The sequence below is a fragment of the Microcebus murinus genome, chromosome 18, assembly GCF_040939455.1.
Source record: "Microcebus murinus isolate Inina chromosome 18, M.murinus_Inina_mat1.0, whole genome shotgun sequence".
Lineage (NCBI taxonomy): Eukaryota > Metazoa > Chordata > Mammalia > Primates > Cheirogaleidae > Microcebus > Microcebus murinus.
The window spans coordinates 8017308-8043457 of record NC_134121.1 but is presented as its reverse complement, the minus strand read 5'-3'; the positions used below and the strand labels follow the sequence as shown (position 1 = coordinate 8043457).

General features: G+C 48.1%; 1 protein-coding gene across 3 annotated transcripts in view; it reads right to left on the bottom strand.

The window, feature by feature from the left end:
- Positions 1–148: 148 nt before the first annotated feature.
- TOP3A (DNA topoisomerase III alpha) overlaps positions 149–26150 on the bottom strand; it is a 34323-nt gene continuing 8321 nt past the window's right edge. For 2 of the 3 annotated variants that reach the window (XM_012747918.3, XM_012747922.2), the window contains 15 exons: positions 25707–25815; positions 23740–23883; positions 23416–23586; positions 22679–22779; positions 21859–21933; positions 20086–20168; positions 18993–19200; positions 16557–16742; positions 16273–16402; positions 11772–11885; positions 11529–11694; positions 9960–10103; positions 6369–6491; positions 4637–5325; positions 149–3178 (listed from right to left, as the gene is read on the bottom strand). In XM_012747918.3, coding sequence (XP_012603372.2) covers positions 3003–3178; positions 4637–5325; positions 6369–6491; positions 9960–10103; positions 11529–11694; positions 11772–11885; positions 16273–16402; positions 16557–16742; positions 18993–19200; positions 20086–20168; positions 21859–21933; positions 22679–22779; positions 23416–23586; positions 23740–23883; positions 25707–25815 — 2619 coding nt within the window. In that variant the 3' untranslated portion in view covers positions 149–3002. The remainder of the gene's footprint in view (positions 3179–4636; positions 5326–6368; positions 6492–9959; positions 10104–11528; positions 11695–11771; positions 11886–16272; positions 16403–16556; positions 16743–18992; positions 19201–20085; positions 20169–21858; positions 21934–22678; positions 22780–23415; positions 23587–23739; positions 23884–25706; positions 25816–26150) is intronic. The other variant, XR_012913011.1, reaches the window with a different exon arrangement.

The following is a 26150-nucleotide window of genomic DNA, read 5'->3' as shown; positions in this document are numbered from 1 at the left end:
CCCCAGGCAGATACCAGAGCCTGGGGAGGCTCCAGGGCAGGAATGGGTGGGAGTTGTTCCAACCTCTGCCCTCAAACCAGAGGCCCTCAAGCTGGTGACCATTTATGCCTGTAACACTTGCATTTTTCTCTTATAATCAGAAGCAGCCTTAAAAATAACCAACCCAATTTATTGAGGAAGCTAAGGTTGTAGTGGACAAAACTCAAACATATCAAAAGGCAAGCACCGATGATGGCGAATGCTCCTGATCATCTCTGCACTGCTTGCCACTTCCAGGGACATCTAGCCCAGCTAGTTCAGTGGGCTGGGGCCGGGGAGGCCAGACTCACAGGATCACTCGTTGCTGGGACTTCTGAAGGAACTTTCCAGGTTCAGATTGCAGGCGGAACCCTGACACTCTCCCAGTGTGTGGGCTGGCGGTATAAAGTGGGAGGGTGGTAAGACCAGGGTGAGCAAGCTGAACCCGGGCCACCTTGTGTTCTAGTCTGAGACATCTGGACACTAAACAAAATCCAGATGAATGTGAACACCTCAAGTTCTTGGCTGCATTCCAGGAAAAGCAGGTAGTGAATTCACCCCAGAGGGCAGTGGGGGTCTCTGCCTGGTGTCATGGCAGCTGGTATCTCTAGGTGTGGGCACCAGCGCTGCTGGGCACATTGACCCTAGCTCCAGGGGAGCGGCTGGCTGGCACTAGGTTTCAAGGCCAGCTTACATGCTTGGTAGGGGAAGGCACTTAACCCACCAGAGCCTTGGTTTCCTCCATATAACGACAGGAGATGCTGTCCTGCAGGCAGCCAGGAGGCTGAAATCATGAGACTCCTTGCCCGGTGTCCAGTCTTGGTCTGGCCCAGCAAGGTGGGGAGTGGGTATCATTTTCTTCTTGGTCTTGCATTGCACAAGCTGCAGGACATGGGGTTCAACACAGGATTAAAAAACTCCAGTCAGTGAGTAGGTGAATAGAAAAAAACCCCCAAAACTTCTGGTCATTTGGGGGGGAGGCAATTTCTTGTTGCACCACGTGCTGCTAACCTGACTGAGCCGTCAGGCTTTGTGAAGTTTTAATTGCAATTGAGCCGACTGTAACCTCCCACCAGAGAGCCTCACAGCTGAATAAGAACACCCCATTGCAGACATTGTACTGAGGCTCCAGGGACAAAGGCACATGCCCAAGGTGGCAGACTGGGCCAGGGGAGTTGGGGGCCAAGCCCGAGTCTGTCCGACCTTAGAGGCCCGGCCCTTTTTGTGGTGCAGCCCAATCCTGCAGTCTGTGGTCTTGGCACACAAAGCAGTTGCCTGTGGAAACACCACAAATGCACCTGGTGTCCAGAATCTACAAAGAACTCCTACAACTCAACAACAAAAAGACAAACAACCCGATTTAAGAATGGGTAAAGTATTCAAATACACATTTCTCCAAAGAATACAAATGGCAAGTAGTAAGCCCATGAAAAAATGGTCAATGTCACTAGATAAATGCAAGACAAAACCACAATGAGATGCCACTTCTCACATACCAGGATGGCTGATACCAAAAAAACAAAAACAAATAACAGCTGTTGCGGAGGATCTGTATGCATGGCTGGTGAATGTAAAATGGTGCAGCCACATGGAAAAGTTTGGTGGTGCATTAAAATGTGAAAACATGGAGTTACCGTATGATCCAGCAATTCTACTCCTAGGCATATGCCCAAAATAACTGAAAATAATCAAGCACTCACACACGAATGTTCACAGAAGCACTATTCACAGTGGCCAAAAGGCAGACATGACTGAAATGTCCCAACAAGTGATAGATGGAAGACAAAAAGTAGACTGGTGGTTGCTAGGGGCTGGGAGGGTAAAACCCCACAAATGCAGGGCCATGACCCACACCACTGGCTGAGAGGCTCCAGGAACAATTCCAAGAATTTGCACTTATAAAAATCCCTCCCTGACGCTAGCCAGGACATAGCCGCTGGTATCACCGAAGGGTATGGGCTGAGAGTCCCGAGATCAGAGAACAGTTCCAGTTTCTCACCAACTAGCAACACGACTGTGGGCAACTCGCACCTTATCTCTACTCCTCTTCTAAACTGTACAACAGAGCCCATAGGGCTGCACGTTATTCGTAATGTTATTGTGAAGGCAAACAAGGAACGTGGCCACTGCTGCAAAGCACGGGCAATGGGAAGTTAGTGTTGAGTCTTGCACTGGGCATTTTCTCTGCCCCAAGGGACAAACTGTGAGGTGGGAAGAAGGTGGGCTCAGTGATTGTCATATGGACAGGTGGGCTGGCAGGGGACCACCAGGAACAGTGGCCTGCAAGAGGCCCCAGGGTGACAGCTCCCTCTAGCACTGGCCAGTGTTCGTGCCTGTCGTTCCTGCAAATGTCCCTGGATGCTCTGCGCTGTCACTGGGCAGAGCGTGGGGCTGAACTCTTTCTTGAGGCACGTGGACTCTGGAGAGTCCTGGCTTTTAGGTGAAAAGGGGCTGAAGCTGCTTCCGCTGAGAATGAGGGCTACTTCCCCACGTTACACCCTCCTCCTCGGGATGTCCAGGCTGCCCAGAGTCTGCCTGGGAGAGCTGGCTGCTTGGGGATTCTGCAAGGGAAGAAAGCCTCTTTTTTTTTTTGAGGCAGGGTCTCAGTATGTTCCCCTGGCTGGTTTCAAACTCCTGGGCTCAAGAGCAACCCTCCCGCCCCAGCTTCCTAAGTAGCTGGGGCTCTTCTTGCTTTGCACCAATGTCTAGTGTTACTGTGACCTAACTAGTGACTATCCTTGGCGTGGAGGGTCACAGGAAGCAGATGTGTGACTTCTCAGCAGTGGCTATGGTCATTCCTGAGCCCTGGGCAGAGGCCCCTGTCCAGCAGCGCTGCCCTTCTCTAGAGCAGTGTGGATCTTGTGCTCAACACGGGAAGGTGCCATGCTTTCTCAGCTTCCAGGACAATGAACAGCCGCCTGGTCTTGGTTAACTCATTAAGGGGACAGGTCTGAGAAAGTGGCCCTAACTACCCTACCCTGCCCTCATCTGTTCTGAGGACAGAAAGGACGAGTGTGTCCAGGCTGGTGGCAAAGGCTGCACTTGCGGGGTTTCTTAGCTGTAGCTGGGTCTGAGGAGTTGGCCCGGGGTCTTTTGCCTCTGGCCTCTGGCCCCTGGGTTCTTCCTCTCCCTCCTGGCCAGGGTGGGGCTCCCAAAGTCCCTGTGGAAAGAGTTAGGGGAAGACCAAGTTTAGAACTGACACACTGAAGTAGCAAGAAATACAGGTCACAGTGTTGGGTGGGGGCGTGTCCCGACTTTTACTCAGTGGTGTATACCTCACAGGCCAGGCCCCCTCACTCACCATAAGGTCAAGATATGATGTGTTTTCCATCTCATGTGACCTGATGCCTCCTCTAAAGAAGCCTAAGCTCCTGGAGACATTGTCCCATGCTCACTGCCCTCATAAGGAGGCACTCGTGTCACTGTGCTGGCCCTTCATAAGAGGCAGAAACCCAAGCAGGCAACAGAGACAAGCAGCCTGTGGCCTATAGCCTGCTCCCTACCTGCCATGCAAGGGGACCTGAGCTCTGGACCCCTCCAGGCCCTAAACAGGCCTCTTGGTGCTGGCTACCTGACGACCAGGACAATCCATCAATTGGCCTGGAGGTCAGATGCCACTTCCGTCCAAGAAGGAAAATGAGTGGTCCTGGTATTCCTGAAGTGTGCAGGCCACACTACTCTCACACACAGAAAACATGGGTCTGTCACAGCAACGCTGTCTCTTGTCCCTGCAGCATGGGCAGGCGGCTCAGGCCTACGCTTTTTATTGAGTCTCTGGGTTCCTCTTGTACACGCAGAGCTGGTGTTAGTTGCCACCTGAGACAGCTTCCTTTATAAAAAAGGAGCCCTACGGAAGCAGATATCATCTTCTTGCTGAGGAAACTGAGGCAAGAGCCTAAGTCATTTGTTCAAGGTCACATGGCTACAGAACCAGAGCCATACAACCCCAAAGCTCTCATGAGGCCTTTTGGTCACTGTCGGATATTTACTTCAGCTCTGCTGTGCACCAGTGTGGCAGCAGCCATATTTCAAAGTGCCCTCACACACACCATCCACCTCGATCCAGTATCTGGGCACCAGTTCCCACAACACATATTTTTGGAACACTGGCCCAAGCTGTGTAACCCTGGGCAGGTTCCTAAATATCACCAGGGTCAGTTTGTTCATCTGAAGAAATGAGGCTGATGCTAATAACCTTGCCAGGGTTAGAGGCTGTGAAGAGGGCTTGGGCAAGCCTACATCCAAATCGTGGGCTCTGTCGTTGTGTCACCCCGCACAAAGCCACTTTGTTGGTGTAGGCCTCACCTTCCTCATTTGTAACACTGTGAACACAAGGCTTACCTGATGAGGATTAAAGAAGACGCATGTGAAGTACATTTAGCATAGTGCCAGGCACACAGAAGGTACCTAATTAATGGCGGCTACACTTTAATCTGGAATGAGGACTGTGTAGTTCATCCCTTTGCCGAAAGTGAGGAAAGAGATGCAAGGACAGTCCAGGTGCCCTTCCTGCTCCCACCATGATACTGCCCTGCCCTCTCTCTGCTGCCTCTGGTCTCTGAAGTGGGGACACTGTGAAAACCCAAGGCAGGGACTCGCATGCCCCTTTCTACCTCACCTGGAGCCATGTTCTCGTCGACCCACTGGAAGAAGCCGCACTGATGCTCTCTCGGCTTGGCACACGTATGGAATTGGCGCCCCTTGTTGGGCCCGTCCTTCTGCACGGTCCGTGTGACAGTGGGCTGACTGCATAGGCAGGACGTGCCACCACCACTGCCGCCATCACCAAGGCTGCCAAACCCACCTGGGTGGCTCCCTGAGCCTGGCAGGCGTCCCAGAGAGCCACCTGGGGGTCTTGATGCTGGGGCAGGAGGCCCTCCTGCTTCTGGATGGCCGCTGTCTGCCCACAGGAAGAAGTTGCAGCTACCCGCATTGCACTTATAGAACTGCCGGCCCTGGTTGGGGCCCTCCTTACGGACAGTGAGCAGCACGGCCTCTTGGCCACAGTTGCAGGTCACGGAGTTGCTTTCACCAGCAGCAGTGGGTGTGGGGAGGAGCTGGGCCAGAGCCTTGGAGGGCCCAGTCAGTCTGTTGCCAGGAGGTTGGGGGTTGCTGTGCTGGCTGCCATCCATCCTGTTCAGGGACTGGCTAGTATGCAGGTGGCCAGAGGGCTGGCTAGCTCTTTCACCCCGTGAAAATCTTAGGTTTAGGATCTCCCTCAGGGTTTCATCACATCCGCCGACACAGCCAACAAACTCCAGAGGCATGGTTGGGGGAAGGCTACCACGCTTAAACTTGAACTTCAACCTGGTGAGGCCAGAAGGTGAGAAAAAAACATTGACCGGGTGCCAGCGCTTCCCTGCTCCAGCCCCAGGCCTCTCCACATCCCTCACACTTCAGGAAGCCCATGTGACGCCCTCAACCAGCCACCCAGGAGCCCCTGCAACTGTCACAGGAGCACAGTGGAGAGGACACCTAAGACCCTGACTAATCAACCCAATACAGACACCTCCGAAAAGTTCCAATCCTCTATACCAGTTCTTTTTTTTATTCTTCTTCTTTTATCCTGATCCTCATTTTATAGACGATACACCAGCAGTTCTCTAGGTGTAATTCCAGGGCCCCTGAGGGTTTCTGGGCCCTTTCAAGGGGAGGTCAAAACTATTTTATAACAAATGCTAAAAAGTTATGTCTGTTTTGCTCTTGTTCTTTCCTTTGTGTGCTCTAGAGCTTTCCAGAGGTTACAGCACACACAGTAACTCAGCAGACTGCAGGAGCAGATTTGGGGAAACAGGAATTTTCTTGCAAAACACAAGTTATTTATGTTAGTATGCAATGCATTTGCTGTAAATGAATATTTTAAAACGTGTCTCTGCTTTAATTTTGAATATGGCATATATAAACAAACCACAATAAAAGTTCTGTGGGTTCCTCAATGATTTTTTAGAGAGTAGGGGGTCCTATGAGTAACAAGTTTGAGGACCACTGTCCTGCACCAGGGCTCTCCATTTTTAGTGCACGAGTAAGTCCCTGAGCCCGATGCAGCAATGATCCATCTGAAAAGGGCAGGGAAAGCGGCCCTCCTGGCCAGGGATACACAGCCCAGAGCCTCTCCCGCACTGGGCTTCCACACACACTGAGGCAATGATGCACACAAGACACAGCAGAACTGGCCTGGGCCAGCTGACCTGGCTGCCACTAAGCACCACAGCTAAAACTCTAAAATCCTGCATGGCCTCATAGTGAGCCTCCAGGATCTGCCCCCTGGGTTCTGGTGGGAGGAAGGGCAAGATGGGCGACACGGTGCACTCACTCGGAGAGGAGGTGCCTGCCTGCGGCGCCTGGCTCACCTGTACACGGGCTGTGGCTGACAGACTGGACACACGCTGCTGTCTCTGCTGGCCTCCAGCACCGAGTCGGGAAACCACATAGCCGTTCGACACTCCGGGAAACCCGTGCAGCTGAGGTAGAACCTGAGGAGCAGGGGCCAGGTGAGACCACTTACCTGGACACACAGTCACTGGTATTCAACAGCTTAGGAAAATGAGCCTATTTACTCCAGTACTTCCCCCAAAACGATGCAGCTACTGCTGAGCCTGCTTCGTCCTCAAAGAAACACCAGCCAACAAGGCAGCCATGGAGCAGTGTTCTGGCCCTGCTGCACATTCTCAAGTTTCTGCCGCCTGCCAGTCTGGGGTGGGGCCAGCACACTCTCATTTGCAGGTGAGTAAATAGAGGCCGGGAGCTCTGGAAACATGTCCAGAGACAGGCACGGGGGGAGGGGCCAGGCCTGGAAAGCATCTGCCTGCTGAGGGCCTCCCACCCAGCGCCCACACTGCTTGGTGTTCTCGGCCAGCACATCTCAACGCCTTCCAGTCATGGAACTTCTGGGTCTCACAGTTCTTCTGCGTGTGCCTGGGTACTACTAGACAGGAAAAACCAACCCTAAACCCCAGTTATTTAAACAGGAACTCCACAAACTCAGAAATGGAACTTATCAGATGAACCTGGCAAGCTAAAGCCCATAAGACAATCTCCAGATCCCCGTGGGTGACTCTGAGAAGAATTCCTTTGTTATCAAGTATAGTACCTGGAGAATTCCAAACTAAAACAAAAGTAGCCTTTCTCCTTATGTCCAAATGGTTACTAACACAATAACCTACTGGTAGCAAAGGAACCATCAATAGCATTTATTATGCACTGAAATATATGCCAAGGTAGTGGGCTGAGCCTAGAGTGGCACTAGCTTCTGTCTGTGGGTGGCATGAGCCCTGCCACCCGCTTCTAGGTCTGGCCCACAGACCTCTTTTTTCCGAGAGCTGGGGAGGAGCCTTCTCTTCACCCAGCCAGCCAGGCCACTGTGAGCTGTGGTGAGGAGGCGGGAAACCACCTTTCTCACTGGCAGCAGGGAGGCAGCATGATTCTGCGTCCAGGCAGAAGCGAAGGGCAGTGAAGTCCTGGGTTCAAACTCTGCCTTTACTGCTCACCAGGGCTGAGACTCTCAACTAGTGCCCCAGGCCCACTAAGGGTCAGTTTTCACTTTTTTTTTTTTTGGAGACAGAATCTTGTTCTGTTGCCCGGGCTAAAGTGCCATGGCGTTAGCCTGGCTCACAGCAACCTCAAACTCCTGGGCTCAAGTGATCCTCCTACCTCAGCCTCCTCCGTAGCTGGTACTACAGGTACGCACCACCATGCCCAGATAATTTTTTTCTACTTTTAGTTGCCCAGCTAATTTTTTTTTTTCTATTTTAATAGAGATGGGTTTTTTTTTTTTTTTTTTTTGAGACAGAGTCTCGCTTTGTTGCCCAGGCTAGAGTGAGTGCCGTGGCGTCAGCCTAGCTCACAGCAACCTCAAACTCCTGGGCTTGAGTGATCCTTCTGCCTCAGCCTCCCGGGTAGCTGGGACTACAGGCATGCGCCACCATGCCCGGCTAATTTTTTTTTTTATATATATATATCAGTTGGCCAATTAATTTCTTTCTATTTATAGTAGAGACGGGGTCTCACTCTTGCTCAGGCTGGTTTCGAACTCCTGACCTTGAGCAATCCGCCCGCCTCGGCCTCCCAAGAGCTAGGATTACAGGCGTGAGCCACAGCGCCCGGCCAGAGATGGGGTTTTGTTCTCGCTTAGGCTGGTCTTGAACTCCTGATCTCAAGCAATCCTCCTGTCTCAGCCTCCCAGAGTGCCAGGATTACAGGCATGAGCCACTGCGCCAGCCTGTTTTCACTCTTTAAAAAGTGGGAAAAAGGACTGGGTATGGTGGCTCATGCCTGTAATCCCAGCACTTTGGGAGGCAGAGGCCTCCTAAAGCTTGAGGCTTAAGGCCAGGAGTTCGAGACCAGCCTGAGCAAGAGCAAGACCCCATCTCTACAAAAATAGAAAAATTAGCTGGGCATGGTGGTGTACGCCTGTAGTCCCAGCTACTCAGGAGGCTGAGGCGGGAGGATTGCTTGAGCCCAGGAGTGTGAGGTTGCAGTGAGCTATAATGTCACTGCACTCTACCCTGAGCAACACAGCCAGATCCTGTCTCTAAAAAAAAAAAAAAAAGTGTGTGTGGGGGGAATTTCTGCCTTGCAGGGTGCAGAGTGATTATGAAGATAGAACGAGACAATGTTTACAGAGCACCTTGCATCATGCCAGCGAGGGATGGCACCCGATGAATGACAGCCTCTATCCCTCTTTAGCACTTCTTTCTCCATGAACCTCCTCCAGTGGCCAGCTGCCAGCAGGGACAACTAGGCCAGACTAGGCAACCTGATCTGGGGTAAACTGCCCACTCAGATCTAGTGCATGAAAATGAAGAGGGAGTTGTGGTTTCTAGGCCCAATTCAGACTTGGTGAGCACCTACAACGTGTCAGGCAAAGTGCTGTACAGTTTTGATCCCTTTTCCTGAAAGGGGCGGCCTTGTAAAAATAACAGGGAATACCCAATCCCACAGTTTCCCCAGTAATGGTTAAAGGTCAATCCTATGAGTTCTCTCACTAACAGGCACCCTACAGGAGTTCTGCTTTGCACAACTTTTGGAAAGATTGGAATGAACGGAAAAGAGATGTAGATTTCCCTCTTTCAAAATTATCTTTTGAGAATCTGCTTTTAGAGAGTTCCTGAGTAAACAGGAGGAGAACCAGCTACAGCCTCAACAGTATCTTGACGACAGCATCACATCTGCTGTGATATTCCCTTCTCCAAGGAAAGGCAGGGAACCCAGTCTTGGACTTCGACATCCTTGCAGTTTTTGTCATCAACTGACAGCCAGCACTGGTTTTTTCCTCTCTTCATTCCCCTTAAAATCAGCAAAATCAGCACACACTCTCACTGCTGGCCTCTTCTCTTTCTTTGGGATGTCACCCCATTTCTTTCTATCCCCCTGCCTTTCTTCTTTCTCCTTTAAGAAGGATAAAATAAACTTTTCCACTTTTATATCTTAATCTCTTCATGAGAAATCTTTCTCCATCCTTGCCATGAGCACCTACTAGCGTGTCCACCCTAACCATCCTCACCCTTAGCACAGCTTTGTGAGGGAGACACTACTGGCTTTATGAAAGATATCTTTGGCCTCAGAGTCATTAAATAAGTTCCGTCAGGCCACATAGCTCACTTCAGCGAGAAGTGGGATTTGAACCCAGACACATCCAGATCCGAAGCTCATGCTCCTCCACCACTCGCCACACATTGGATAAATGATGACCTACCCACGATGGACCAAAACACCCCACTATCACTCAGTCCCTCACCTCCTCTGAGTTCCCACAGCACCGCACACCTCAAAGGCCTCTCCCCACTGTGCTATCCTTCTAGTCCAACACCTTGCTGTGGCTGGCAACAGGCCAGCCTTTAACTAATTCCATGGAAATAAAATGGCAGGGCCTTTCAGAGAGTTGCCTGGCTGACACAGCAGGTGCTGAGGCACAGAGGCAGGGCAGAAGCCAGGGCACTGACCCGCCACTCTTCTTGGTCTTGAGGACCATGTCCTTGTTGCACTGTGGGCACTTCCTGATGGGCTCCGGCATGGTTGGGTAGATCTCTTCCTGCTGGCCCACCTCTGACCCTTCCCCAAAGTACTGGGCCAAGGCCTCGTCCAATCTGAAGAGAGGGCAAAAATACACATCAGCTGGCAATCGCTGCAAGCCACTTACAACATTATTATGTGTACCTGACATGTGTGACCTTGGGAAGCAGCTGGTAAGTGAGCCACAGGCCTGCTGCAGAGAACAGAGGGCAGCGAGGGGAGACTGAGATTACCAAACAGCCCTGGCTCCTGGTTCCTGGCCAGAGCCTGGTAGGACTCAGGCTACAGGCAGATAACTCTGCCTTGTCACTGGCCCCACATTAATCAAGTAAAACTGCATAGCGTCTACAAACTCCAGAAGTGTCTGCCTTAAGTTTAAACTAGTTCATGCATTTCTTTTCAAGTTAGCATGGGGTAGTGTGAAGGATAAGAAAGAACAAACTATTTCCTACTATACTTTCACAACATACTTCTGATACTGGCTGCATGGGTTTTTTCCACCACACGCCAAGCAATTCTTCAGCAGACACTAGCTGGGCATCCTCCCATTCAATTCAGTTCTGGCGCTATATATGTGGAGAGTGTTCAGCAATTAAGTGCTCAGTCCCACAACACTGCCCCCTCTTTAGATGCCAGTCACAAATCCCAGGCTGCACTTCTGACCAACCAGTTATAAACTGGGCTTCCTAGAACCCCCTCCTTGGGTTTGGTTAACTTGCTAGAGTGCCTCACAGAACTCAGGGCAACACTTTACTTACACTTGCCTATTTATTACAAATGATACTATGGATGAAGCCAGATGGAAGAGACACACAGGGTGAGGCGTGTGGGAGCAGGCGCCAAGCTTCCAAGGCCTTTCCGGGAACGCCACCCTTTAGGAACCTCCACGTACTGAGCTATTTGGAAGCTCACCAAACCCAGTCCATGAGTTGTTATGGAGGCATTATTACTTAGGCATTACTGATAAATCACTGGCCATAGGGGATAAACCTAACCTCCAGCCCCTCTTCCCTCCCCAGAGGTGGGGCCCAAAATCAAAACGTTCTAATCACAGGGTTGGTTCTCTGGCAACCAGCCCCAACCTGAGGCTGTCCAGGAGACCCCAGACATCAAATCACCTCATTAGCATACAAAAGTCACTTTGGGGATTCTGAGGGTTTTAGGAGCTGTGTGCCAGGATATGAAGACTAAATATATATATATCTTATTATGAATCACAGTATCACAGGTATAAAATATGTCATTTCTAACAAAATGCACACCACTGCTTGCTAAATGGCCACCTCTAAATGCCTCAGAACAAATGAATCATACCCTAGCATGTGGGTTTACTGATTTAAAAGACTATGCTGCCTAACTCAAGACAATTAAAATCAAGAGAAGGGCATTTCTAAAGCCATTAGCCCAGAGTAACCAGAGCAGATCAGGGGCGAGGAAGAACTTAGTAGAGAAACAGCCCCCAAGAACTCTCTCTACTTGCTGGGGAACACGGCACTCACTTCTTTGCTTTAGCCACTGCTTCAATGAAAACCTGCTTGTATTTTTGCACCTGCTGCCTCAGAACCACCAATTTGTCCTTCTTGCCCTCACAGATCAGCTTCAGATCAGCTTCCAGCTCAGCCCGGAGGTCAGGCTTAGACATCTCATAGCCCATGGAATCATAACCTGCAGACAAAGAGGGTGCTCTGTGAGGGGCCCCAACACCACTGCCCATATTCACTGCCAGCTCCCTCCTCCCTTACCTTCCACAAGTCCCATGCCAAGGTGCCCAGGGAGGAACCGCTTGTCTGGGGTGAGCCCCACGTACATCCGGGCTTTGATGGTCTCGATGTGCTCGGCGTGGGTGGCATCAGTACCTAGAAGCCATTTCCCGATTATTCTGAGGTAATACAGACAGCTGCACCTAGAGGGCTGGGGTGCCTCACTCACACAAGCCCCTCTGCCTGGAGGGCCTATGTAGGCAAGATGCATCTGTTCCCTCTGGTTTTTAAGAGAAATCACAAAGGCAACCTCAACCTCACATCTGATTACTCATTAAAGCTGTCAATTCCAAAAAGATAAGAAAAAAAATAAAATAAAACTGTAAATTCCAGCTTAAAAATTCCTTTAAATCCTCGTTCCCCCTTCTGTGTTGCAGCCACACTGGAGTCTACCTCTTCCCATCCGCACCATTACCATGCCCTCATCCTCCCCATTTCTGCTCCTTTCCGCCCATTCTCTAAGCTGTGGCCAAAGAGACCTTTTAAAATGTAGCTCTGGCAGGGCGTGGTGGCTAATCATCCACCAGTCATCCTAATACTCTGGGAGGCAGAGGTGGACAGACTGTTTGAGTTCAGGAGTTTGAGACCAGCCTGAGCAAGAGTGAGACCTCACCTCTATTAAAAATAGAGGCTGGCGTGGTGGCTCACGCCTATAGTTCTAGCACTCTGGGAGGCCAAGGCGGGCGGACTGCTCAAGGTCAGGAGTTCGAAACCAGCCTGAGCAAGAGTGAGACTCTGTCTCTACTATAAATAGAAAGAAATTAATTGGCCAACTAATATATATAGAAAAAATTAGCCGGGCATGGTGGTGCATGCCTGTAGTCCCAGCTACTCGGGAGGCTGAGGCAGGAGGATTGCTTGAGCCCAGGAGTTTGAGGTTGCTGTGAGCTAGGCTGATGCCAACAGCCCTCTAGCCCAGGCAACAGAGTGAGACTCTGTCTCATAAATAAATAAATAAATAAGTAAATAAAATGTAGTTCTGCCATTAGGGAAATGTAAATCAAAACCACAATAAAATACCATTTCATACCCACTAGCACGGGTTTAATTAAAAAGATAATAACAACTGTTGGTGAGGATGTGGAAAAAATGTAAAATGGTGCGGCCACTGTGAAAGACACTTCGGCAGTTCCTCAACAAGTTAAAAGTACAGTTACCATGTGAAACGGGTGGCTTTGCTGAAATAACAGAAAAATATCTAATCCTACCATTTCCTAATAACCTCTAAAGATCAATCATGAGCTCTCCCTACTCTCCGTCTCTCTCCCTTTAGCTGACAGGCACAACTTGGGGCTCTGCTTTCCCCGAACATCTGAAAAGAGCCCAAAGACAGAAAGCAAATGTAAATCTTTCTCTTTACATGCACCAGAAACTGCCTTTGGAATCTGTTTCTATAGCCTAAGGTGTTCCTGAGAAGCTCCTAGCTGGACAGCAAGGAGCAAACTCCAGGCCGCAAGTTTCCTGCCCAAAACTGTATCTCAGGGGCAAAACCATATCCCCTGAGATAAGCCTGATGACATTTCAGAGAAAACCAAGTCTCCAGGAACAGAGAGAAAGAAAGATGAACAATGTGACTGCTCTTGAAGCTGCCTGCTAATTACTGCACAGCTACTTTGGTTTTAACTGACAATTACTATTTTTTCCTTTCTCTTCACTATTGGCACCTCCCTTCTCCCTTCTTTGAACACCGTGTGACCCAGCAATCCCACTCCTAGACATATACCCAAGAGAAGTGAAAACACATATCCACATGAGGTCAGTTACAAAAGGCCACATACTTATCGTATGATTCCCTTTATAGGAAATGTCTAAAATAGGCAAATCTCTCAGTCAGAAAGATTAGTTGTTGCCTAGGGCTAGAGGATTAGAGGAGAGGGGAACGGGAATTACTGCTACAGGGTACATGGTTTCTTTCTGAGGTGATGAAATCGTTCTAAAACAGACTGTGGTGATGACTACACAACTTTGCAAATGTACTAAAAATGTGAATTATACATTTTAAACAGGTGAATTGTATCATACACGAACGATGTCTCCATAAAACTGTATCATTTTAAAAATATTACTTAAACAATATTTTAATAATTAGCTGGGCACAGTGACTCACTATAAACCCAGCACTTTGGCAGGCCAAGGCAGGAGGATGGCTTGAGGCCAGGAGTTTGAGACCAGCTAGGGCAACATAGCAAGACCTTGTCTCTTTAAAAAAAAAGAAAAAGAAAAGTTAGCCAGGTGCAGAGGTGGCATGCACTACTCAGGAGGCTGAAGCAGGAGGATCGCTTGAGCCCAGGAGTTAGAGGCTACAGTGAGCTATGATCGTGCCACTGTACTCTGGCCTGGGCAACAGGCCTAGGCAACAGAGCAGAAACTCACTATCTCTAAAAAAAAAAAAAACAACAAATTAAATAAATTAAAAATATTATAATCTGGCTTGGGTTTTTTGTTTTGTTTTTCTGAGACAGAATCTGGCTCTGTTGCCGAGGCTAGATTGGCATCAGCCTATCTCAGGGCAACCTCAAACTCCTGGGCTCAGGCAATCCTCCTGCCTCAGTCTCCTACGTAGCTGGGACTATAGGCACGTGCCACCATGCCCAGCTAATTTTTTAATTTTTAGTGGGGGGGGGGGGTGTCTCACTCTTGCTCAGGCTGGTCTCGAACTCCTAAGCTCAAGTCATCCTCTGCCTTGGCCCCCCAGAGGGCTAGGATTACTGGTGTAAGCCACTGTGCCTGGCCTGGTTTGGTTTTTTAAAAGCCTACCAACTATGAGGAGGCACCCAAGTCCCACAGCCCTGCAAGCCAGGCTGCAAAGTCAGGCCCGAACCACCTTTCTTTCTCACCTCCTATGACCACCCCTCATTGTCCCCAGCTGCAGCAGGCTTTTGCATTCCTCCCTGTGCCCTTCCACAGGCCCTGCCCTTTGCTGGACTTGCCTTCATTGACCAGGAAGTCTTACTATGAGGTTTTGGTCAAGTTCAAATGCCAGCCACACCCATCCATAATGTTTTCTTCCTGCTCCCTGCAGAACCCATCACATTGTATTCAATGTGTTGGTTTGGTTTGGTTCTTCTGCTAGACTGAGTCCTTGAAGGGAAAGATAAGGTCTCATTTCTCATTGAGTCCCTGGTGCCTAGTCCAAGGTCTCACTCTAGTAGGCCTCATACATTTTAATCGAGGAAATCATGATGGGTGAACCCCCTCTATTTTACCTAAACCTGCAGGCTTTCTGGATATCTCAGTGATGGTCATATATTCCAGGCTGGAGCACTTTCCCCAAGTCATAAGGCAATTAAACTCTCTTTGTAGGTGAGGCAGGTATAGCCTGGATAGAGAAAGCAGCTAGGCAATTAAACTCTCTTTGTAGGTGAGGCAGGTATAGCCTGGATAGAGAAAGCAGCTTCCATAACACATGTAGGGGACTCCTCTTCCCTTCCATCACACAGCTGGCCTTCCTGGACTAGATTTTGCTAAAGACAGCCCCTGAAAACTATGTGCTATGAATGCTATGAAAAACGGATGGAGGGGCAGCAAATCATTCACAATGACCCACCTGCAAAGCTTGAGCCACAGGACTTATTGGGAAAAACATAATTCTGGCCCAGTGTTTTTTAAAACATAATTTCTGATTCCTAAGCAATTATGGGAACAAAAAGCTAAGAATCCAGCCACTCATGGCTAACAGTAGGGTCTTGCCAAGTACATGCAGGTGAGTGAGGCCAGTGTGAGCAGCGTGTGAGTAGTGTGGGTACACACCTATGGGGGCAGCTGACACCCACATCCACTGTTCCACAAGGGAAGGAGGCCCAAGCTGCCAAATCTGACACTTCAGAAGATTATGATATAGTTTTTGTTTTTGTTTTTAAGACAGAGTCTCACTTTGTTGCCCAGGCTAGAGTGAGTGCCTTGGCATCAGCCTAGCTCACAGCCACTTCAGTCTCCTGGGCTCAAGTGATCCTACTGCCTCAGCCTCCCAAGTAGCTGGGACTATAGGCACGCGCCACCATGCCTGGCTAAATTTTTTTTTTTTTGTATATGTATCTTTTCAGTTGGTCAATTAATTTCTATTTTTAGTAGAGACAGGGTCTCACTCATTGGTTTCGAACTCCTGACCTCGAGCAATCGGCCCACCTCAGCCTCCCAGAGTGCTAGGATTACAGGCGTGAGCCACTACACCTGGCCTACGATATAGTTTTAATTGTTACTACCTTATTTGTTGTTCTATCCCCATGTGCCCAAAAGGTGCTCCTAGCTGAGCACCCTGAGTCACGGGAAATGTGTCACTCTATGTACGGTATGGTATGGGATTTCAGAGCACTGACTGGAGATTCAAACCAGGTTTAAATAACACACACTTTGTGACCTTAGGTAAGTTCTTAACCTCTCTGAGACTCACTTCAACTATAAAAATAGGGATAAGAATATAGCACCTGCATCAGATTGTGCCTGGCGCATAGGGAGATGAGAGCCATGCACAGAAGCTACTGACCAATGCCGTGCTTCTCCATGAGGGCAATGAGGTCGGCCTCGGTGAGCAACTGGGGCGGGCTGGTCTCCCCATCCACCATCTCCACGGTGCTGGGCTGAAAGCGGGAGCCTCGCTCATAGACAGGGAGGATCTGCAGGGAGCAGCATGCATGCAGTCAGATCACTGTCACCACACTCAGGCAAAAGACAACCTCCATTTCAAGGAATGCAGTTGCACGTCACTAGACAGCTCAGGGCTAGGACATGACGGACCTCCCTTCTCCCTGGGGTCCACCTCTTTATCACCTTGTCACTCCAGCGATCATATGGATACACGTCCAGATAATTTCGGGCCAGAATCATGAGGCCGTTGGCCACAAAGCGTTCCTGAGCAATGTCAATCTCTACAGTAGTCTCCTGCCCCTGAGCATCCTGGGAGCAGCAAGCCAGGAAATGGCGAACGATAAACTCATATAGTCGCTGTTCATCTCCCTAGGAAGAGAGGGAGAATCTGAAACTTCCTTGAAAATACCATCTCTTGTTTAAGGCCGGTTTACATCACCTTTCAGTTCTGCCTGGAACAGGTGACACTGCTCCCTAGGCCCTGCGCTACCGTGGAGTGCCAGGCAAGTCCTAGGGAGCAGATGGGTTTAGGCTGACACACCTCACAACTCCAATGGGGCAGAGGCAAGCAAGTGAACCATCTTCCCTTCCAGACTGGGAAGTGGTTCTTTGATGTAAACCCAATCTAAGCAGAAAACAAGATGAAAGCATAAATAGTCAGCAAGACACTACCCACTACAAGAGACACATGGTAACACTGCACTTGAGAGCCTGAGCCCAACTTCATGTTATGTTCAGATAGTAATTTGTCAGGGTGATTTTTGATCAACTGGGTAAATCCAAGATTTACTGAGTCTCATTCCATCAAAAGCCCACGAGATGTTTACATACACATCTAATAATTCCCCATCTAGGAAGTTATTCAAAGGAGTAACTGAGGATCCACACAAATGTTTATGTATACAAATGTTAACTATAGGCGCAGTGGCTCATGCTTGTAATCCTAGCACTCTGGGAGGCCGAGGTGGGCAGATCGTTTGAGCTCAGGAGTTTGACACCAGCCTGAGCAAGTGCAAGACCCTGTCTCCACTAAAAAATAGAAAACATCTCACTGCCTTTTCCTGGGAGAAAAAAAAAAAAAAAAAAAATAGAAAACATTAGCCGGGTATAGTGGTGCATGCCTGTAGTCCCAGCTACCTGGGAGGCTGAGGCAGGAGGATCACTTGAGCCCAGGAGTCTGAGGCTGCTTTGAGCTAGGCTGACGCCACAGCACTCTAACCCGGGCAACGGAGCGAGACTGTCTCAAAAAACAAAAACAAATGTTAAATATAGGACATTTTGTATCAAAATCTTGTAAACAACTTACTGTTCCAAAAATCAATTTGACAAAATAAATTATAGTACATCTATGCAATCATTTAAATATCATACTTTTAAATACTGCAGAAAATGGGGAAATACTCATGATATAATATGTTAAAGTAGTTTTTTTCCTATCACCTAGGCTAGAGTGCAATGGCACAATCATAGCTCACAGTAGCCTTGAACTCCTGGGTTTAAGTGATCCTCCTACCCTGGCCTCCTAAAATACTGGGATTATAGGCATGAACCACTATGCCTGACCTTAAAAAGTAGTTTTTACAAAGCTATCTAAGGTCCTAATTTTATTAAAAGACTATCTACATGCATAGAAAAAATGTGGTTATAAGAAGGGGCAATTATAGGCAATTTTTTCCTTCTTTATATCTTTTATATTTTCTAAATTGTGTAAAATGAACATGTATTAATTTTATTTATTTTTGAGACAGAGTCTCACTCTGTTGTCCCGCCTAGAGTGTAGCAGTGTCATATCATAGTTTATTGCAACCTCAAACTCCTGGGCTCAAGTGATCCTCTTGCCTCAGCCTCCTGAGTAGCTGGGATTAGAGGCGCTTACCACAACACCTGGCTAATTTTTTTCTGTTTTTAATAGAGACAGGGTCTTGCTCTTGCTCAGGCTGGTCTTGAAATCCTGATCTCAAGCAATCCTCCTGCCTTGGCCTCCTAGAGTGCTAGGATTATAGGTGTGAGGGACTGTTTGAAAATGTATTAATTTTAAGATCAGAAGGAACATGTTATTAAAGAAAGAAAAAAAAAAAGATCAAAATTTGCTCAGCTCTGTGATAGCCTGGGGAAGTCAGCAAGCTTCAAAGGCTTCTGCCCTAGGAGAGCCTGTCCCCACTGAGCCAAGCGGGCAGAGCCCAGTGGGAAACTCTACAGTGGCTACAGCAGGACAGGAGGGAGGTGGCAAAGTCCTAGGAAGGCAATAGAACCTCTCGGGAGGACAGACAGGATTCTCTAGTTACAAGGGACTGTAAATGGCTGTGATGGCTGTGGGGTGGGGGCCGAGCAGGGTGTGGGGGCAACCTGGGCTATGTGTGACAAGGGGAGAAGCAGCAGGAGCCCTGTGCTGACGGGGCTACAGCAAGGGTGGGGCCCACCACACAAGGGTCTTTCATGAAAGCAGGCAGAAGATTATAAAATAGGAGAATTCTGACACTGACTTCTCTTTTCTGAAAGAGATTATTTCAAGACCACTTATTTCCTACCATCAGAGCTGCAGGGTAAACTCGAATCCTACCACTGGCCCTCAGCACCTCGCTCTGGGTCCTAGTGGGCAGCACATTCAAAGAAACCAACCTGCAGGCTGCTGGTATATTTAGTGGGGTGGATGGGAGGGTGAGCTTGGTCAGACTTGTTCCCATTGCGTGGGGTGGGGCCGCCCCGCTCCAGAATGCTCTGGGCAAAGGCTCCCCAGTGTGGATCTGGGGTCTGTTGTTCCACCAATGCTGTCAGATTTAAGTCTCTGGGAAAGATGTTTGTTTCCGTCCGGGGATAGCTGATGTACCTAAAACAAAGGCCAACACACAGAATAAGAATTCTTTTTAGGCTTAGTTCGTTTATAAGCAACTGACAGCACCGGGTAACACCTGCAATTACCTATCTCATATAGCCAACTCACCTGAAAGCACCCTAGGTAATCTGCACCAAGAAAAGTTCTGAGATGCCCCTCACAGGGTGAAAAGCAGCCACAGAGGAAGGGAACAGGCCAGCCCAGCACAGGATCGAGACCCAGGACTCTGCCAGCGCCTCATGCCCTGGGGTACATGACTGGCCTCTCTTGGGGTCAGTCTGACCCTTGAGCCTAGTCAGCCCCAACAGCTCCACCAGTGTGTGTTTCTCTAACTGTTCCTAGAGTACATAAAGAACAATGCTGTCCCTAAAACTATAATGTAGATTCTATATGTAATTTTCAATCTTCAATTAGCCACTTAAAATTTGAGATAATTTACATTTTATTTTCATAAAAATCTTCAAAACTCCAGTATGTATTTTACATTTATAGCACATCCCAAGTTGGACAACCCAAATTTCAAGTGCTCAACAGTCGAATGTTGGACAGCACAGCCAGAAGACCACCTTGCTGGGTGCCCGTGACCCCTGGGTTTGGATGATTTTCACAGGCAAACGACTCCCAGAGGAGCTGCCTGCTCTCTGCCACTTGCCAGGGCACCAGGGAGATTACTGAGGAGTCAAAAGTAGGATCTGGATTTACTCTATGGGTTCTCGTACTAAAATGCTTTATTCATATCAGAAAAGAGAACTCAATGTCAAAATCCTCTGTCAGAGCTTGGGTGTTATTTAGACAATGTGTGTTTACTCTACTTCTAAAATCTTTCACCGTGATAAAGAGGCTTCAAATTCTCCCAAAGCTATTCTCAAGGATACTCACCCTTGAGTGTAGAGCTTTTCAGCAATCCTCATGGTTTCTTTAGCATTTATTCTCAACTTGCGAGAAGCCAGCTTCTCAAGCTCCTGTGAAATAGGTTGACATGCACATTAGATGTGAGTCAGAGGGCATGAGCCAACTACACAACTCATCTTCAGACAAGTCTGCCTCTGTTGCTCCAGGTTCTTCTGTCACACAGAAGGGGAAAGGCTGTCTGAGAATGATTTCTGGGCCTGCCAGCAGAGCCAGACTCCCTGCCCAGTGGTTCTGACTGATGTGTAAGGCTAACCGGAGAAGCCAGCAGATTCATGGCCCTGCCCACTGGGGACTGGACAGAGCAGAGCAAGGCCGGGACAGAGGCTGAAATCTGCACCTTTTAACAAGCAGCCTACAATACAATTCAAACACAGGGAGTCTGAGAATCAAATTTTGTGAATCCCATCCAATCCCCAGTAAACTCCCCTGGATGGTGAAAACCATTCTTTGAGGCCTCCTGGGAGATAACCAGGAGTGTTCTTTTCCCTAGGCACCACTCCAACAATGCTGCCACTATATGCCAAAGCACACTGAACCAGAAAGGAATAAAACACATACGTCTACTACATAAAATCAATCCATGACTTTCCCCCAGGAATCTCTCAACACACATATTTATCGTGACCTAAGACAAGGAACGCACTGTCTAGCAGTCCATGCACATTTTTTAGCCTGCACATTCTGTATGTGCAATTTCAAAGTGGACTCTTCCAGATGAAGGAGCAGTGGGGGAAAGCTTTGCTTCCTGTAGAACCCACTTGCGGCCGGCAGCTCTGGCTCACACCAGTAATCCTAGCACTCTGGGAGGCTGACGCAGGAGGATCACTTGAGGTCAGGAGATCAAGACCAGTCTGAGCAAAAGTGACACCCGGTCTCTACTAAACATGGAAACAATTAGTTGGGCGTGGTGGTGCGTGCCTGTATTCCCAGCTACTCGGGAGGCTGAGGCAGGAGGATCACTTGAGCCTAGGAGTTTGATGTTGTGGTGAGCTATGATGATACCACTGAACTCCAACCTGGGGAACAGAGCGAGACTCGGTCTCAAAAACAAAAACAAAAGAACCTGCTTGCTTTATGACAGACCCTGCATTTAGTCCAGGTTACTGGTGGCAAAGAAGTAGAGGAGAGATCTGGAGATGTCAAGGGGGTTAGCCCAGGTCACACAGGTAAGCCTGACAGTAATTCTAAGCCTGCATGTCCTGCTAAATGGTGACTCGGAAGGCACGCTTCCAATGTGATTTACTCAGACTTGTGTCCCATGGAGGTAGCTCTTCCTGGGTTCAAAAATTTGAGAAGCCCTGTTCTAAGATAGGTTCATATAGCATATTATTTAAAATAACACTTATGCAGAAATTACACAGATTATGCAGCAACATGAAAAAAAATGCTTGGGTGCAAAAAAGAAGCTACTCTAATTATAAATTATAATGCTGTAAAAAATATGAATGTGAAAAAAAACCCCAAGAAGACAACAAAATTATACCACCAATTATGTAAGGATGGTCATTTGTCTTCCTCTTTTTGTTTCCCAAACCTCACACAATGCAGTTATATTGCACTTGATAAATTTTAAAAAAAAGCATTAAGAGGCCAAGCAGGCTTCTATCTTTCCCTAGTGCTCTGCTCTGTGGCATGGTGATGGCTGATGTTTCCTTCCACTGTACCACGGTCCATGCAGAACTACAGCCCCGACAACGGGACTTAATTGTTCCTGAGTGCCTGAATCAGTCTGAAACATACCACAGTGTCCAAAGCTTGAGGCCGCCACTTGCTCTTGGGCTTAGATCTGACCTCCACCACGGTTGCCATGGGATCCTAGAAAGTAAAGACAGCATGAACTTTCAGCCTTCCCCTGAGCTGCACCTGCTCACCACTCTGTGTGGGCCCTGGGAAAAACAAGGCTATGTGCTAACTGATAGGAAGTGGCATCACAAAATGGACAACCAGTCCAAGGGTCAGGAAATGTGAAGTCAGGGTCCCCACTGCCAATGACCGGCCTGTGGCATGCCTTTGCACGTGTTGTTCTGAGACACAGCTTCCCCCCATTCCTCCCCTGGCTACCTCACTCCAATGCCTGCTCAAATGTCACCCCTCTGCAAGGTCTTTCCTGACCACCACATCCAGAACAGCCCCCTCCCTGTCCCCCAGGCCTCTCTCCCTTTTCTCTGCTTAATTTTCTTCCTGGCCTTAATCAATATATGAAATTAACTCATTCATTTGTGATTTTCATTTCTCTAGACTTCCTTATGTGATCAAGAGGGGACAGATGCTGTCCAAATTGCTTCCCGGACATTTCCTAGGAATCTATGATCTAGACTGACTAGCTAATCCTTGTTAATCTCCAGTGATAGTATATGCCCAGAGAGGGATTTCAGCTATAAGTTCTCAAAATTTCTGATTTTATCTAAAAATTCTGCAGATTCCTTCCCTTTCATATTTTTAGTGCTGGTTTCTGCAAACTTAAAGCTCAAGTTCAGAGGAAGACTAGGACACAAAGGGAGTGGCCCGGGAGGTGTGCAGAATGCTTCCTAGATCATTAGGATTTCAGAGCACTTCTTACCTCCATACACAACTGATAGAGGACAAGACAAGCTGTGTGGTTAAAGAGTCGATGCCTTTTCCAGTTGAATTCTACGATGCCATCTTTGTGGTCATGAGTTACTGTATCAGGGAGAGACAAACAGAAAGGCTATTGTCCAGAGGAGCCACGTGATATGACAGATAAAAGAAGGTATTTTACAGTGAAAGCCAAAGGAATATGAAACAGGGAAGTTTCTAGATGACAAAAGAAACATTAAGTAGATTCTGAATATTGTAATGGGGCAGAGAGAAGGGCAGCAAGATTTTTTTTTTAAAAATCACATCTTTATTTATTTATTTTTTTTGAGACAGAGTCTCACTTTGTTGCCCAGGCTAGATAGACTGAGTGCCGTGGCGTCAGCCTAGCTCACAGCAACCTCAAACTCCTGGGCTCAAGCAATCTTGCTGCCTTAGCCTCCAGAGTAGCTGGGACTACAGGCATGTGCCACCATGCCTGGCTAATTTTTTCTATATATATTAGTTGGCCAATTAATTTCTTTCTATTTATAGTAGAGATGGGGTGTCCCTCTTGCTCAGGCTGGTTTCGAACTCCTGACCTCAAGCAATCTGCCCGCCTTGGTCTCCCAGAGTGCTAGGATTACAGGCGTGAGCCACCCCACCTGGCCTAAATCACACCTTTAATTAGCACTATTAATGCTCCCCAATCCCTTATTATTCCTGGGCCTGTACGAACACGAACACAACCCTCAGCCTTACCTTTAATCCTGTGAAAGATCTCTGGCACGAAAGCCTGGATGGCTTTGAACCTCTCCACCACGAAGCCCAGTGTGGGGAATTGGCAGCTGCCGTAACTGATGAGCTGCTCTGCCAGCACCTCAGGGAAAATCCTCTGAAGCCGCAGCGTCTGGAACCTGGTGAAGGCAGCTCCTGGAGTGAGAGGACGGAGGGAGGGAGGGAAAAACAAGAGAATGATGGATGCCGAGGTCAGAGCTGGCTGTGTACATTCACATGGAACCTCATTTTTGGTTCCACAAACCTCAGTACGCCCCGTGGCAGTGGGAGGGTCCGTCCACTCCTCACCTATTCTCAGATCCAGCTCCTGCCTCACATCCACAGCATCACTCACTCTCCGATCAGGCTCGGCCAGGTTTTCACAGGCCATCCTGATGGCACGGGGCGTAATCTCAGAAAAACGGGCTCGTAACACCTGCAGATTGGGCTTCACTATGGAACACAAGATGGCACCAAGGTCAAAGTCAGATCACACTGCCCTCCATCATAAGAGGTTCACTCTTCTCAAACTATGTTGAAATAAAGGCAAACCAGTTCAAGAAGCTGTGATGTGCCCGATTTACCTGTATATTAAATCAATGGTATACAACGTCTAAGAGGGAAACATCACATAACCTTCAAACTGATGTCAGAAATAACTTCGAAGTGAATTTTAGTGATTAACTACAATTCACTTGGTGAGCCTTTTGGGACTGCAACCTTACTGCTCTCTCAGGCCTTTAGGGAAAACAAAAACTCTTGTCTATTAAAAAGTCTTATGGGGAAATTTCATGTCCCTTCAGGAAAAAATACACACATACACACATCTTTGAAAGTTAATGCATTTAAATTTCTAGGAGTCAGCCAGGCACGGTGGCTCAAGCCTGTAATCCTAGCATTCTGGGAGGCTGAGGCGGGTGGATCCCTCAAGGTCAGGAGTTTGAGACCAGCCTCGCAAGATCGAGATCTGTCTCTACTAAAAATAGAAATTAATTTGCTAACTAAAAATACATAGAAAAAATTAGCCAGGCATGGTGGTGCATGCCTGTAGTCCCAGCTACTTCGAAGACTGAGGCAAGAGGATCACCTGCGCCCAGGAGTTTGAGGTTGCTGTGAGCTAGGCTGACACCTTGGCACTCTAGCCCGGGCAACACAGTGAAACTCTGTCTCAAAATATAAATTTCTAGGAGTCATCAAAGCATTCAACACAAAACCTCTTAGGGAAAATAGGAATCCCACCCTCTGAGCCAGAAAACGGCCTGCTCATCACTTTCTCTAAGTTACATGAAATCATTAACCCTGTTCAAGCCATTCAAATCCACTTTTTTTTTTTTTTTTTTTTGAGACAGAGTCTCGCTTTGTTGTCCAGGCTAGAGTGAGTGCCGTGGCGTCAGCCTAGCTCACAGCAACCTCAAACTCCTGGGCTTGAGTGATCCTTCTGCCTCAGCCTCCCGAGTAGCTGGGACTACAGGCATGCGCCACCATGCCCGGCTGATTTTTTATATATATATCAGTTGGCCAATTAATTTCTTTCTATTTATAGTAGAGACGGGGTCTCGCTCTTGCTCAGGCTGGTTTTGAACTCCTGACCTTGAGCAATCCGCCTGCCTCGGCCTCCCAAGAGCTAGGATTACAGGTGTGAGCCACAGCGCCCGGCCTTCAAATCCACTTTAACAGGCCAGGCGCGGTGGCACATGCCTGGAGTCCCAGCTACTCGGGAGGCTGAGGCAGGAAGATCACTTGAACCCAGGAGTTTGAGGTTGCTGTGAGCCAGGCTAACACCATGGCACTCTAGCCCAGGCAACAGAGTAAGACTCTGTCTCAAAAAAAAAAAAAATCCACTTTAACAATTATGTATTAGTATTAATAGTTAGACACTGTACAATGAATATGGAAAATTAAGAAAATAAATAGAACATTTTATAATTATTCTTTGTACTTTACTTATGATATATACATTCTTCTGCATATATTCAATATGTAATTTTAAAAAACTGACTATAAAAATGCCTGTTCTTAAGAAGCTGGGGATCTTCTTGTACCTAACAAGGAATAAGCCCTGGGCTAAATGGTTCACACTATCAGTAACTCATTTAATTTCCATAGCAGCCCCAGAAAACAGTCAGATGGCCGCACAGGGGGAAGTCAAGGCTCCCAAGGGTTCAGTGACTTGCTCCAGGATGAAGCAGATCTGCAGAGGATCTCAGCCACGGCAACCAGAGAATGTTATTTATTTACGGGGCTCCAAGGTGGAGAGACATGGCAGCAGCACGTACCAGCCTTGCACACGTGGATGATCTCAAATCCAATATTTTCACCTTCTCTATCACAGTCAGTCCAGATCACCAGCGCCTGGCACTGCCGTGTCTCTCGTTCCAGAGTTCTCTGAAGTTCACAGTGGGGAAAGAGCAGTGAGAACAGAATCGCAGAGCAATGACTTTACATCTCAATGCCTAAGGGACATGAATGAAGAGTAATGCTGTTCTTGGAGTACACCATCTTGGTAAGGGAAAGAGGTCACAGAAGCCTGCTCATACTAGCGCTAATGACGGCGAGGTCACTAGTACAACCCCCCTGACCCAGAAATGAGCTTCTTGAAGATGTAGAGAAGATAGAGGGTTTAATACAACTTCATCTATATGACAAAACCTAAAACTCAGCTTTCACACTTATGACTTAGGTAATTCTGATTATGCCCCGGTAAAAAAAAATAAACACCG